The 13,592-nt window shown below is 48.9% G+C and overlaps 1 protein-coding gene across 1 annotated transcript in view; it reads right to left on the reverse strand.

Annotated features, from left to right (window-relative positions):
* The window catches only part of FHAD1 (forkhead associated phosphopeptide binding domain 1), a 124,385-nt gene that overhangs the window by 69,775 nt on the left and 41,018 nt on the right, over positions 1–13,592 (reverse strand). Inside the window, exons 5-7 of the mRNA XM_078071797.1 lie at positions 8,837–8,946; positions 5,371–5,589; positions 1,542–1,665 (exon numbers count right to left, since the gene is read on the reverse strand). Of these exons, the coding sequence (XP_077927923.1) occupies positions 1,542–1,665; positions 5,371–5,589; positions 8,837–8,946 (453 nt within the window). The remainder of the gene's footprint in view (positions 1–1,541; positions 1,666–5,370; positions 5,590–8,836; positions 8,947–13,592) is intronic.

Consider the following 13,592-nt stretch of genomic DNA (forward strand, 5'->3'; position numbering starts at 1 on the left):
GCTGCTGGTCTGGGGACCACACTGTGAGTGGGTCCAGCCCACCCCAAGTGTTACCCTAACGCAAGTCTGTCCAATCCCTGAGTGAAGAAGGTGGTATCCGAGACAGGCCTGGAGCACAGATGAGATCTGACAGGCCGGTGTGGACGAGGAAGATAAGGACCCAGGGTGTCTGTGTCTGGAGCCGTACCCGGCTCGCAGGAAGGGCTCAGCAAATATCTGAGGACATTGTAAATTAGGGAAGAGCATGACCAGGCCTGGCAGGTGGTGGGGGTAAGGGTGGGAAGTTGCAGAGTGAGGCGGAGGAAAAGCCAGGGGTCAGGCTGTCCTGGTGCATGGCACCCGGATTCAGAAAGAGATAGATGGCGATTCACCTGTGGCTCAGCGCTATGCTCGGCTTTCACAGCTATGGACGCGTTTCCTGCCGTGTAGCCGGTACTCTGAGAGCAATATGCCCCTTCCAGACTCACTGCCTGCTCCCCATCCCCCCTGCTTCACTCCCTCCCCTCTTTCTCTGTTAATGGCCCATCCTTCTCAGGCATGCGATTTCTCTCTAAAAACCCCAGTGGCTCCCCATCACCCTTAGAATAAAACCCAGACTCCTCCCTGTGACCTACCCCCTGCGTCCCTCTCTGACCTTGCCCGTCCCCCACTCCCACGTTCACCCCACTCCAGCCACACCCGCCTTCAGCTCCTCCCACGCGGCCAGCTGGCCCCAGCCTCAGGCCCTTTGCATTTGTGATCCCTCTGCCTGGAACACTGTTCCCTCTGGCTCCCTCACTGCCCTTCCCTTTCACCTCTTCAAAGACCTGTCCCTTCCAGCCCACTAAGCTATTCTCCCTTCACTTCCGCCCCTGAAGCACTTCGCTCCCACACTGCCCACTTGTCTCTGAAACAGGCTTGTTTATTTACCTGTTTACGTTTAGTGTCTGTCACCCACTTGCACATGTGAACCCTAGGAGTACAGAAACATTGTGATCAGGGCTGTCTCTCCCCAGCACCTAGAGCAGGGCCGGACACCTAGTAGTGCTCAGTAAACACGTACAATGAATGAAAGGATCCAGGGTAAGAAGCAGCTGGCCTCTGGACGATGTGCTCGCCCCACCTCCCCCAAGTCTGTAGTGTGCAACCTCCTCTGCTGGCCAATTAGGAAATGTTTCCACCGGGGTCCAAGTGCACCAGGGCCCTAACGTGGTGACCCCACTCTGTCCATATTCTAGCTTGCACTGAAGGCAAGCTGGCTTCTGGAACCACCCAAGCCACACGGTGCCCTGTGTTCTCCCTGGTGAGCCTGGCACTCACTAGACATAGCTAAGTGATAACCTTCACTCAAATCGTTATCAGGCCCTGCCCTAGGAACCAGATGGCAAAAACCCTCTCTTGAGGGCAGGCTGCAACTCACAGACGCAGGTCACTCAGAAGATCTCCGAGGCTGCACCCCAGATCAGTGAGCAGCGGTGCGGTGGTTGATTGGTGATGTCTGCTGTGGCCTGGGAATGAGGGGGAGGGGAGCGGCTCTCAGGCCCACATCAGAGAGAGCTCACCTGAGGTGACGGCATTGTCCCTCCGCAAGTTCTCGCCCTCGTTCTTCAGGGATGTGATCTCTGAGTTCCTCTCAGACAAGGTCTGGCACAGCACCTGGCTGTAGCCTTTCTGTAGGGCACTGATCTGTGGGAGGAGGCAACACACAGTCAGAGGGGGCCGGCCCAGGCGTACTTCTCCACGGCTGGACAAGAGATTTGGACTGATCTTTGGTGGGGTGTTGGGGAAGCCGAGTTTTTAGTTTTAACTAGTGGGAGGGACAGGAGAGGGCCTGTTCCTTCAGTGACCACTGTGTCATACGAATGAAAACGTGAGCCTTAGCTCTGTGTCTACAAAATGGCTCAGGAGCAGCTGCCTGGGGACAGCTGATCCCTGACGTGCCTTCCTACCACCTTTGGACTCCCGGCCAGAAGGAGACCAGCTGTTGGTTCCGGGTCATCCAGCGCCGACCAGATGCAGAGCAGAGCTCACGAGAGGGAAGCATGTTATAAAATTAACTTCCCCGAATGAGAACAACAGCGGCTTATATCTCAGAACACTCCAGAGCTCACAAAGCCCGTTCCCAGATGCTACCTCCCTAGCTCCTCACCGCATCGCAGGAGGCTGAGGTTCCCATTAATGCTCCCAGGTTGCAAGCGAGCATCCCGAGTCTCACGGCCGTGAGGATGACACGGCCGGCAGAGGTGGAGTCCCGATTCGGCTGGTCTCCAGGTGCCCGGTTCCCGCTCTGCCCCCCTTGCCGGGTGGCTCTAGGCACAGGAGTCCGGGCTGCAGGCTGTAAAGCACAGCGTGGACTTGGGAGCCCGACTGTGGCCTGCAGATTCTGTTGCTGCCACTCACCGGCTGAGGAACACACCGGGAGGACACCGGATTCTGTCTCACTGTTTCATTAAGTGGGGTGATGGCAGTCCCAATCGGATAGGATCGTGAGAAGTATTTTAATAAGTTCGTGTATGTACAAGCGCCCAGATGGTGCCTGGCCTACGGCATACAGGTGGTAGATGCGACTGTCCTCTGACCTCACTACCCAGGTGTGTGTGAGCGGTAGCTCCCCGAGTCAACCCCGCAGCTCCCTGTCAAGCCTCTTACCCTGCTGGAGGTGTGGCTTAAAGAACGAAGGCAGGTGGGGCGCGCTCAGGTAATGCGGGTGTGGGCGCAGAGGCCTTGGCCAGCAGAGGGCGCTCACGGTCCTTGTTCTTGGTGTCTGTCCCTGAAAACCTTGTCATTCTTACTCTGGGAGAATTAACAGAAGGAACAAGGTTTCACACGTTCCCTGGCTCATTTCACGCACCATCATTGTTCAGATTCTATGACAGCTGGGGCAGGTACACTTACTTTGTCCCTGGGGTATCTGAGACATTGGGAAGGGGGCGTCTGCAAGAAGGTGGTGGGGACACAGATGACTCTGTCCCCCACCCTCCCCAAGGCTATACTTTTGCATGTTTGTGCTTTTGAAACTTTGAGTGAAAACGTTTCTTTCACCTCTTACTGTTCTCGGTGGGGGACATGCAACTTTCCCATAAAAGGTACTTGGGATAATTTTTAAGAGTGTTTCTAGCTCTTCTCCGCGTCGTGCTTTTATTTGCACAACACCAGAGGCACAGGGCAAAGAGACAAGCTTCCAGAAGGGATGGGAAGACATATGCCCGCCTGCCCAAAGACGCCAGTGTTTCTGCTTCTGACAGATAGAAGATAATTCAATCTAGGCACCAGGGTTTGAGGATTTCAGATTACGAGGAAACTCCAGTCTTCAAACCTCTGTTTCCTTCCCCACCTAAATAAGTATCCAGATTGTCTCTAATGGGCATGTATCCCAAGAAGTTGCATGTCTGCTATCCTGGGTAATAAGATGGGCACCGAATCTTAAGAAAGCTGATAGCGTTAGGAGGATGGCCTCGAGAAAATAATTCGGCTGTTAATTAGCTCGGGCGTTCAAGAACAGGCAGGGGCAAGCACTTCCCAGTGATACTGTAGCGGATGGAAGACCTTTGAGAGCCCTCATGATGCACACACTTTCAGGGGGACCTGATGACTATAAAGTAATCAGAACAATAAATCAACCAGCCGCGTGGCTTATATTTCTGGCTGAATGTTCTGCAGGCAGTAGAATATTTAAAAAACTAAAATGTGAGCGGATAGAACTTGATTTGGGTTCAGATCAACTGCAGTTTCCAGTCCAGATATGCCTTGTTACAAAATACTCTCTTTCGGTTACAAGTGAAGATCCAGGGGTGGGGGGCGGCGACAGTATAATGAATTGGTGTAATTATTTCTAGATACTTTCTTTGTGAACATTTTCCCCCCAGATATCACTAGCCACTTTAAACAAGACTCGAATTGTGACCTACGGATGCTCAAAGATACGTGAGGATTACACTTTACATGTCAAATATATTTGACTAATAAAGATTATGTGGGAATTATTCACCCTTGTCCGCGGACCTGGACAAGACACGCCACTTGTACTCAGGAAAGCTCTGAGATGGGAGAATAGCCGAAAGAGATATTACCCTGTCCGATGGCAAAACTGGGTTCAGATCAAGAACAAGATGCCCGTCAAGGAGTTAGCTTCCTGTCAAGTAGCTGTCAAGTAGTAATTCCTATAGGATCTACTACTTTCCTTGTTTTTCCCAAAACACGTCTGACAGAGAGTCATTTGTTCATTTGAATATGAGAGCATATATCTGTTTACTTATTAATTCTGTCTCCCTCATTGGAACATAAAGGAGGGAAGGCAAAAATCATACCTGCCTCGTTCTCTGCCGAATTCCCAGAGCCCAGAAGAGAGCATGGCACAAGATGGGCACCCAATAAATCTTACTTGAATGAATGAATGAACAAATGAACGGACACGGTCCTATCAGTGTTCTAGGAAGTAGCTGGGCCCACTCTTTGCTCTCATGGAGCTTACGGTCTCCTGGTAGAATCTCCTAGGTTCACCACGCACAACCTAAGTCCTTTCCTGGGGCACCATTTCTCGGATCAAAGCCACGCACCTTGAGTTGCTTAGAGGAGGGGAAAGGCAGTGAACAGGGAAGCAGAGAACAGAGGCCCCAAGCATAGGGAGTCTACAGGTTTGGGCAACAGTTTATACCAAGGCCACAGAACTGTGGCCAGTTTGTTGTTGTTGTTTCAAATCAACTTTGTTGACATGTAATTTATGTACAAGATCAATAGCCAATTTTAAAGTAGTTGAAGAAAATTTTTTTTTGGATCTAGTTAGTCTCAAGGATAATGTAGAAATTCTGCGTGGAGAATTTTTGTTGGAGGAAGTTCCCTACAAGTGAGCCAGCAAGTGCCTTTGGGCTTGGGTTTGGAAAATGGGGGATTCCTTCTCCCCCTCTCCAGCTGACTACCTACAGCTCGTTCTGGCTGGGGCTGGGGTGGGGGTGAGCGACAGTCACTGAAGCCATGGAGCTGTGTAGGTGGGATGAAAGCAGAGGATCTGCAAGGAGGCAGACCTGCATTCAACTTGCACCACCCCCTCTAACTTCCTGTGTGAACTGAACAAGTTCCCGGGCGCCCCCAAGCCTGCCTCAGTCTCCTCATCTGTAGAATGGTACATGTCAGAGGACCGTGCGGTTTAAGTGAGCCAATGCATCTACAGCACTTACACCAAAGCTTGCTCCTTGAACGTGGTTCTCCTGGGCTAGGAGCCTGCCATGCCCCCGATTCCTGGGATGTGTGCTCATACCCACAGCACTGCGCTGACCATCCCTTTTCTATCCATCTGGGTGACTCCCCTCCATGCTCCCCTGGCTCTCCCCGACAGCTGCTGCCCTGTGTCCTGACTCTAAGGCCTCCACCAATGTGTCTCCGAGTCCTACCCACCTGGTTTTTCAAGCTCTGGATCTCTCTGCGTTTGGCATCGATGTCTTCATCCAGATCCTGGAACTGACTCTGCCTGGACGAGGCGGACTCCGAAAGCCTCTGACTCAGGCTGGCCACTTCATTCTGCAGCTTCGCTATCACGGCGTCTTTGTATTTGGATTCAAGTTCAAAATCCGAGAGACGGCTGATTTCTTTCCCCAGCAGCAGAATGATTTCATCCTGGGTGGAGGCCAGATGGGGAGTTTAGTAGGTGTGGGTCCGGGGTGCAAGACTGAGCCCATTTTTAAAAATGTAGGGAAAATGGAGTGTGATTCTTTTGGGAGGGTGAGGACAGGTGGGGAGGGGAAAAAGCGTAGTTTCAAGGTTATCTCCATCACTTGGAAAACCTCACCGAGACAAGAGTTTGGCGAAAATGATACACTTGTATACAGACCCCTGTAATAGGTGTTTATACTTCACAGAAAATTTCCTTTCCCGTGAAATTATACTTTCATGTTGAGAACAACTGCCCCACATGGGAACTTTTGTTGCTAGGGAGTTTATTTATAATATTTTTGTTTATAATATTCAGCCTAGCACACTGGGGACCCAGGAAAGGTAGTTAGGAAAACGACATTCTATTTGACCACATCCTGCATATAATGAGGACTATTCTTTAACTTAAAAAATTTAATACATTCTGAAATATTTCTTTTCCCTTTCCTCCCTTCTGGTACTTCCTGCCTCTTTGCGTTATTCATGCAAAAATTTACTCCAGGTAACTGAATCTGCAAGTAAATGAGATAAGAGTGGTGATTTATTCGTGTGGGCTCATCAACTTTGGGTCGGGGAAAAAAAAAATTGCCGGCTGACTTTACCCACAGGTATAATTAACCCAGTTCTCCATCTCTCCAAAAGAAAGAGCTCTACAGCCAAAGAATTTGTTAGGCTTCCCCACCAAAAAGAGAAAAAAAAAATTCCCCAAACTTTTCACCAGAAGTCATCAATAAAATGTCCAAAAAAACTGAAACACAAGTCCCCAGATGTATTTGCAAATGTAGCTACAGAATTTCTGCTTCTAAAGTAGACCCTGCTCTTCCAACCATTTCCCACTGGTTGGAAGGAGGTAAATGAGTAATTTGTAAGCCAGCTCGTTTCCTGGGGAGCTTTACCCAATCAGCCTCAAGACCTTCCAGCTCCCCGACCCATGGAAGGACAGGGTTTCCGTCGTGAGGAAGCTTCTCTGGCATTGCCAATTGCTGCCAAGGGTCTTTCTTTGAATCCCTGCAAATGCTTGTGGCAAAGTTTCAAGGGATAGCATCAAACAGATTCCATACTCCTGGGCGGCCATGCCTGTTTCACCCAATTATGGTCAGCCAGGTGCTTAGTATCTAGTTATGCAATAAACATTTATTGAGCAGCTACTATGTGCCAGGCCCTGTGCTGGGCTCTGGAGTATAAAGAAGGCTGTAAGGTGTGCCATACAGATGGAGTTTAAGCCTTTCTGTGAGGACCCCAAGCTCTTCCTTGAGAGAGTCCTCCCCCTTCCATGTGGTCTTGGTAGGACTGTCAATCATGTGCCCTGCTCCTTCCTGTCCCGCCTCCCCGTGTGCACGTGACCCAAGCTGTTCAATCAGGGTTTTCTCAGAGATTTCACGCCTCCATCACAGAGGGAGAAGATCATGCCTCCTTTTGGATCACAAACTTTAAATTTATGGGCTTATGTGCCTGAGTTTGTCTTTTCCAACACATGAAGGCTGTGTGCTATAGAAAGCCAAAATCCGAGGGAAACAGAGGGAAGAGATCGGTAGTAGGGAGTGTTTTGATCTCGCTTATGCTCCCGTATCTGGCCATGCCTGAAGCTAGTGGGCTTTTAAATTTCCAAGAAGATGAGCCAATAAATGCTTATTTTTTTTAATTTATTTTTTTTTGCTTAAGCTAATTTGTTTATTGGCACTTGCATTTGAAGGAGTCCTGGAAAGTCAGGGCATAAATGGCTTATAAATAGAAAAAAATATATAAATGTGGTTGCATCCTATTTCCAGTTTAAAACTGGGGTAGATTGAAAAATGACCACAAATGCTTTGCACCTTCTGCCATCAAGCAGAATTGGACTTCCCCATTCCCTAAGTTGGGGCCGGTCCTGTATCTTGCTTTAACCAATAGAATATGGCAGAAGTGATGTACAGCAATCTCCAGGCAAGTTCTTAAAAGGCTATATGGCTTCTGTTCTGGCCCTCTGGGAAGCCTGGGGCCACTCTGCTGTGAAGCAGCCCCAGACGATAAACCATGTGCAGAGAGAGGCCTATCACTCCAGGCATGCTGGCTGAGGTCCCAGACATGGGAATGAGGCCATTCGAGACCACTGGCCGGGCCACGCCACTGGTTGACTACAGTTGCATGAACGAAGCCAGGGGACACCAGCAGAAGAACATTCCAGGTCAACCTGTAGATTCTGGGAAGTAATAAATTGCTGTTTTTTGGGGTTTTTTTTGAGTAGGCTTCACACCCCACATGGGGCTTGAACTCATGACCCTGAGATCAAGAGTCACATGCTCTACTGACTAAGCCAGCCAAGGTGCCCAATAAATTGCCATTTTAAGCCACTAAGTTTTGGGATGGCTTGTGCACAGCGAGAGAGAACTAATAACAGCGTCTGAGCCTGGCTTCTCGCCTCACTGCAATACTTCTCCAAGGTTTGGTCCTGGGACACCTGCCACCTGAAGTCGCAGATTCCCACGCCCAGTCTGGACCCCACGTGGTTCTGCTCCTCATAGACTCAGAGAATTGCTGCAGTCTCAGGCCCCGGTCTTTAAGGAAAGTAAGATATCGCAGGACTGCTTCTTTTAGGATAATTTCAGGTTGTGTCTATGTAGGGAGAAATCAACCTGGACCCTTCCCAGCATGGCTTGAATTCATCTGCTCTGGCTCCCATTCCCATTTCATTCTAAACCTCTCTGGTTCTTCAACAAACCTCTGTCTTCCCTCAGTCCTCAACTTCATTGCTCACTACTTCCTGCCAGGAAACGTGTTTTCCCCACCACTGTGCTGCTACTCATGTTTGACCAAGCAGTTACTGTGTGGGAGCCAGGAGCACCAGCTTGCAAATTAACCAGGCCTAGCTTTGAATCCCAGCTTTGCCCCTCACTCTGTGCAACCTTGGGCCAGTTACTGAACCTCTCTGAGCTTCGGCTCCCTCCTCTGTAAAGTGAGGGTAGTAACATTTATTTTGAAGATGGTGAAGATTACTGAGCTAATTGAATGTCAAGGGCCCAGGACACAGTCCAGCACACAGTAGGTGCTCAATACTTTGTGCTTGTAGATGTTGTTATTTGGGATAAAATGAGCAGTCACCAAACCTTTGGTTGAATGTCCCGGGAGTAAAAGGTGGTTTCTTGGAAGTAGTAAAAAAAAAAAGGCACTTCTAGACCACAGAGAGCAAGAGACAATCCCTCTGCAGTCTCTCTTGCTGCTATAGACCCCTCACCTTATCCTGCTGGGCTGCGTCCTGGTCCACGTAAATATCCCTGGAAGGTCCTGCCCCGGAAATTCCTTCGACCACTGACTGTTCCGACAGCTCCACAGCATTGGTCCACACTAACGCCAAGATCAACAGAGAGCACACAGGACATTGTGAGTGACCCTGAGGTCTAGAAGGATCTTTTTAGACCACCTTCTTAATTCTTTTCCTGCTGTTATTAAAAATGGTAAAGCAGTGTCTACGTTCACGGCAAAGCGATGAAGAAGGCATTACAGAAGTATCAGAAAGGGACAGAACAGCCTCCTCCCTCTTCTCCAGGGTTAGCTGCGCTGATTCGCTTTGGTGCACCCCTTTCTAGGCTTTTTGCTATTCCATGTAACAGCTGGTGACCTTGGGCAGGTCATTTACTCTCTAAGCCTTGGTTATATAACTTACATGTTACAGTCTCTGTTATAGAGGACACTTTGAGGATTAACTGAAGTAGTAGAGCAGGGGTTGGCAAACTATGGCACTAGGGACAAATCTGGCCTCCCAACTGTTTTTGTAAATAAAGTTTTATTGAAACACATCCACAGTCATTCATTTGCATATTGTCTATGGCTGCTTTCCAGCTACAAAGGCTGGGTTGAGTAGCTGTGACAGAGACGATATAGCCCACAGAGCCTAAAATATTTACAGAAAAAGCTTCTCTTTACAGAAGTTTCCTACCCCTGAGCACTATATTAACATTAAGCACGAAATGTTAGCGATTTTTATTGCAATTATATCTTTAAAAAAACAAAAATGGATTTCTATTGCAGAGATCTTTCCCCAGCTTGCTTTTTCACTTGACACTATATCAAAAACATCTTCCTATGTCAATATTTGTAGCTATGCTGTGGTGTTGTTTTTTTTTTTCTATAACTAGAAGTTTGTACCTTTTAATCCCCTTCATTATTTATATTGTGTTCTGTTTTTTTTAAGATTTTATTTTTATTTTTTTAAAAGATTTTAGTTATTTATTTGAGAGAGCGAGAGTAAGAGAGCGCGAGCACAAACTGTGGGGGAGGCAGAGGGAGAGGGAGAAGCAGACTTCCCGCTGATCAGGGAGCCCCATGGGAGGCTGGATCCCGGGACCCCGGGATTATGACCTGAAGCAAAGGCAGATGCTCAACCGACTGAGCCACCCAGGTCCCCCGAGATTTTATTTTTAAGTAATCTCTGCACCCAGCGTAGGGCTCAAACCCATGACCCTGAGATCAAGAGTTGCAGGCTCCATTGACTGAGCCAGCCAGGCACCCCTATGCTGTATTTTTTTTAATGGTAGTGTTGCAGTCCATCGTACAAATGTGCCAAACATATTTAACTTGGATCCGCTTGATAGACATTCAGGATTTCCTGATTTTTTTTTTCTTTTTTTTTTTTTGCTTATTTCCCCACAATATTACAAGGGTTGTTCATGACTTTCAGGAGGCCTGGCATTGTTATGCTTGGAGGCCCCACTCTGTATCTCATCAAACACACCACGATTCACTCACATTAACACTGAATACATTTTTTTTTTTGGGTGTACAAACTTTTGAAAAGATTTCTATATTTCTGTTTTTGAGATCATTTGGCTCTAAGTGGCATGTTTTAAATTTCCAACTGACTGATTTCTGGGCAATCATTGCACATTCTTGTCTTCTTGTGAAGTGAGAAATTGAACCAATTGTTTTCAAAGGCTATGAAACATTAATGAATGTTAACATTAACAATTAATGAAGTACACACCTTCACATTTGTGGACATTTACTCAATCATTTAGTCCCTTTGATTCTGCATTTTTTATTTACGCACTTCAGAGCCAACGATTTTCTCCCCCAGGTCTCGACCGTGTTTGTGGACTCCAGAAGCACGAGTGGACATAGTCAAAGGCCTGTGGTGCCTGGCAAATGCGTGGCCTTGCGTGTTGGATGAGTGGCCTTGGCCAAAATGTTTCCTGGGCACGTGGAAGGGAAGGGGCCTGGGCTCCCAACCACCCTCCCTGCATCTGCACCAGAACAGGCTGGGATAGGCCTCCTGGTGTAGCTGGACCTTGGGTCACATCCCCTCCCTGGCTAACACCTGCCATCACTTCCTTCTTTTTATAGGGTCTTTTTACAGGGTCTCAGGCCACGTTCCTCTGGGAGGGTACTCTTCAGCCACACTGCCCAACATCTCGCACTCGTCCCAGCCACTGCCCACCCTTGCCACTCACTGTCCCTTCCACCTGGAATGCTGTTCCCTCCCCTCTGCACTTTGTGAAGGTCACTTGCCTTTCAGTGCTTGGCTTGAGTGTCACTCTCTCGGGGACACCTTCCTGATCCGCCAACTAAGTCGGGGCCTTATAGTTACGAGCCAATGGGTACTGGGCATCTCTGCTGCTGAGTGTTACCATGGTTACCATTTTATAGATGTTGTTCTGTGATCCTTTTGTTAATGTCAGGTAAGTTCTGTGAGATAGGGGACCATGTCTCAGTTTGTGCCCCTTAAAATGAATTGGCTAATCCCATCTGACAGATATGTAAATGGGCACAGAGAGAGAACACCTCTGCCCAAGCTCACAGAGCTGGAAAGAGGCCAAGCCCTCACCTATCTCCATTCTGTGATGCGCTCATGGACAGGGAAAGGTGCTCAGGAGTATTGTCGAAGAACAAAAAGCTCAGGGCCTGGCCCACTCTTGACCAATAACTCACGAAAGGCTTGTTGGCCACTAGTGCCTTCCATAAGTCAATGCTGGGGCTCACAAAATCCGCTGTGAGGCAGCTGCTGTTACAGCCATGTTGAGAAGCCCAGGTGCAGAGAGATGGAGGCCACGCGTCTGGTATGGGGCGGTCAGGTCTGACCCAGTCAGTGTGGCTCCGGAACCGGCGCACACACCCGCACGTAGGAGGTCCTCCCCGGTGGTGAACATGTGAATGAGGCCGTGAGTGAGGAATTTAGGAGCTGGTTCACCGTGACAAACCCGTCAACGAGGAGCAGTTTCGCATGGACCGTGTCCCATGGAGTGTCTCCCTTCCTACTGATCGCCAAGGACTGGATTTGGGATTCACTTGATGGAGTTTCAGCCGCTGCCTGATGAAACTGGTCAAGTGACCAACTGTCCTGGTTTGCCAGGCACTGCGGGGCTTCCTGGGAGGGGGGACTTTCCGTACCAAAGCTGGCGAAGACCCAGGCAAACCAGGACCAGTTGGTCTTCCTAGAAATAGTCGAGAAAAGAAAGCTCCCTACTTACCCACCTACACACCCACTTGGTTTCCTGTGTCCATGCTGGAGGCCAACAGCACTATGGACAGAAAAGGCTTAGGGAAAAAGTCCTGCTGGGTGCGCTGGCCTCAAATCTCAGACACAGGTGTGCTCACGCCACCCCTGAGCATGGGCCTCCCATGTTCTGTCAGTATTCTGCGTGTGGAGAGCAGGCCTGGGGCCCAAAGCACCAAGATGGCGACTCCCTCTCTCTGTGGAATGCTCTCCCTGCTTCCTCCCCAGGAATTCTGGAAGGTGGCTGCCGCTACGTGTGGGGGGAAGGGCAAGTGCGGAACAGAGTAAGGGGCAACAGAAGGGCTTCCTGGGGAATGTCACTGAGCAGCGCTGTCTTATAGAAAACTGATGGGAGCTACATAAGAGAATTTAAATTCCTCTAGCACTAGTCACATTAAAAAGGTAAAAAGATGAAACTGATTCTGAAATGTATTTTATTTAACCCAGTACGTTAAAACATCGCATTTCCACATGTAATCAAGACCAAAAACGATGGAGGTGTTTTACATTCTTTTTCTTTTGGGCACCAAGTCTTTGAAATCCAGGGTTCCTTTTACACGTCTAATGCCCCTCGATTTGGAAGCTGCATGTTCAACAGGAAGACCTGATCTGTGTTTGGGCTTCACCATAACTTACAGTTGGGAAGAAGCAGATTTGCATACTCAAGACGTTCTGGGCATACTTTAAACCTTCCAATAACTGAATCAGGTATCGGTTTTGAAATTTAAATTAATGCAAATTAAACATTTTGTTCCTCTGTCCCATTAGCCGCCTTAGCTCAGTCCCTGTGTGGCTGGTGGCTACCCCATCAGAAAGCACATGCCGGGCAGCATTACATGGACAGGCCACAGTCCAGAGACAGCTCTGACACCTGAGGCTTTCCTAATTAGCAAACTGAAGGCCAGAGATGGGTTTTTATTGGTAAAATTGGTGGCCCGTGACCTTGTATGCTCTGTGTTAGAAACAGGCTCCCAATGGTCAAACGGAGGAAGGAACTGCCTGAGGGTCAGCCGAAGTACTGGGGAGCCCCTCCCGTGTGCTCCCCAGGAGGGACCTGTGTCCAGATGATCTTTGCCATCTGATGCCATCTCTGGGAGTAACTCCAGATGCCCCTGTGACCTTGTCCTGGCTGCCTTGAGTGAGCCTTTTCTACCAGGTGACAGCCGGAGCCCTTAAAGGACAGAGAGCCTAGACTTGATCAAACCTATAGGGCAGGCTGAATGAGGCTTGGGACCCCTTTGCTATATTGTTTACTGGAAGTCTGCATGGGAATTTATCTGAGACTTGCTTTCCTTATACCCAGGCAGGGAGGTGCTGGAGCAATTTCCCCCACCGGCCCCAAACGTCTTTACTGGCTCCTGTTACATTTCAAAGAGAACCCAAGGGCCTGGTGTGACCAAACTGGCTTAACTCAGTTCAAGACAAACTCTCTAGCTGCTGGATCATTTGGAGGTCCCAGTGGGGAGAACCCCGAGGGAGGGATGGGATGGCTGGGGCAGTG

The sequence above is a fragment of the Halichoerus grypus genome, chromosome 5 (assembly GCF_964656455.1).
Source record: "Halichoerus grypus chromosome 5, mHalGry1.hap1.1, whole genome shotgun sequence".
Taxonomy (NCBI): domain Eukaryota; kingdom Metazoa; phylum Chordata; class Mammalia; order Carnivora; family Phocidae; genus Halichoerus; species Halichoerus grypus.